The sequence below is a fragment of the Mustela nigripes genome, chromosome 10 (genome assembly GCF_022355385.1).
Source record: "Mustela nigripes isolate SB6536 chromosome 10, MUSNIG.SB6536, whole genome shotgun sequence".
NCBI lineage: Eukaryota > Metazoa > Chordata > Mammalia > Carnivora > Mustelidae > Mustela > Mustela nigripes.
This window is the reverse complement of record NC_081566.1, coordinates 65,039,345-65,040,611: the sequence shown is the minus strand read 5'-3', so window position 1 is coordinate 65,040,611 and position 1,267 is coordinate 65,039,345. Positions and strand designations below refer to the sequence as shown.

At 67.4% G+C, this 1,267-nt stretch overlaps 1 protein-coding gene across 5 annotated transcripts in view; it reads left to right on the top strand.

Annotated features, from left to right (window-relative positions):
* The window catches only part of PEAR1 (platelet endothelial aggregation receptor 1), a 19,064-nt gene that overhangs the window by 7,540 nt on the left and 10,257 nt on the right, over positions 1–1,267 (top strand). For all 5 annotated transcript variants that reach the window (XM_059413617.1, XM_059413618.1, XM_059413614.1 and 2 more), the window contains one exon: positions 1,046–1,189. In XM_059413617.1, the coding sequence (XP_059269600.1) occupies positions 1,089–1,189 (101 nt within the window). In that variant the 5' untranslated portion in view covers positions 1,046–1,088. The remainder of the gene's footprint in view (positions 1–1,045; positions 1,190–1,267) is intronic.

The window sequence follows — 1,267 nt, the reverse complement described above, 5'->3', positions numbered from 1 at the left end:
GGGGAAGGGGCCAGCAACCGCGACCTTCCCGGGAAAATTGTAAGCAGATGTGGGTGCCTCGGGGAGGCGGGGAGCAGGGAGCCCGGACGAGTTTTAGGAACACGGAACACAATCTGACTCCGGCTTCGAGGGTGGGCAGGCAGGAGCTCAGCCCCTCCTGCACGCGGGAGCCAGAGCGGACCCAGCTGAGGTCCCGACCTGCTCCCCACCCATCGGGCGAGGCCAGAGCGGAGGAGAAGAGAGGAGCCGCTTCCAGATGGCTGAGGGGGAGGCCAGAGCGACCTGGGGACCACTTCCATCTGAGGCCGGCTGGGGGGCCATAGCTGTGGGACCTGCCGGCCTATGGGGCCTCTGGCGGGGTAGGGATGGGGTTCTCCCTGGCCTGTGGTGTTTGGTGGTGTTCCTGGGGTCAGGAATCCCCCGGAGCAAGCTGGATTTCAGGCTCCTAATGTGTCCTCTGTGACCGGGCACCGTGGGCTCCCTGGAGCCCGTGGAACTGCGCCCAACACCGTGGATGGGAGTGGCCTCCTTCGAAGTCATCGGACAGGCCCTACTCCGCAGGCCCCCAGCTGCATCAGAGGGATTTGGCCCCACCTGCTGGTGTGCAGTGACAGGAAGGTCCCCTCCTGTGGCCGATTCCACGATGGGCTGCCGGGACCGGGGATTATTTCTCCAGCGGGGCCCCAGCCCCTGTGGGCTTCCCGCACGACTTCCCATTGGCTCCAGCTTCCCACTCTGTACCGGAGTCCGGGTGCCCTGGGCAGGGCCTGGAGGGGCTCTGGGATCTGGGCAGGAGCCCTGCCTCTGGGGGCCCTGGGCCGGGGCTCAGTGAATGGTGCTGGGAGGACAGGTGTCACTTGGGGGAGACGGGCAGACGTGAGGACTCAGGCAAAGAAAGGAGGGAGCACGGCCAGGCAGAGGTAACAGCCGCCTGGGCAGGGATGTGACCTTGGGGAGCAGAGCCCACCCCCCCCCCCCCCGGGCAGGGGGCTCGGGGGCAAGAGGCGAGAGCCTCGTGTCTTCTCCCACCTTTCGGTCCCTGCAGATTCTCAGTTGTCCGTCGCCTGCCCCAGAGCCCGGCCTTGGCGATGTTACCACCTCTGTGCCCCCTGCAACTCCTGACCCTGGGCCTGGGGCTGGCTGGAGCCCTCAGCCCCAGTGACCCCAACACCTGCAGCTTCTGGGAAAGGTGAGGGTCCCCTGTGGCTTCCCCGGCTGCCCCCCGCCTCCGGGGTCTCCTCTCCCTCTCCTTCCCCGCCTCCCTGCC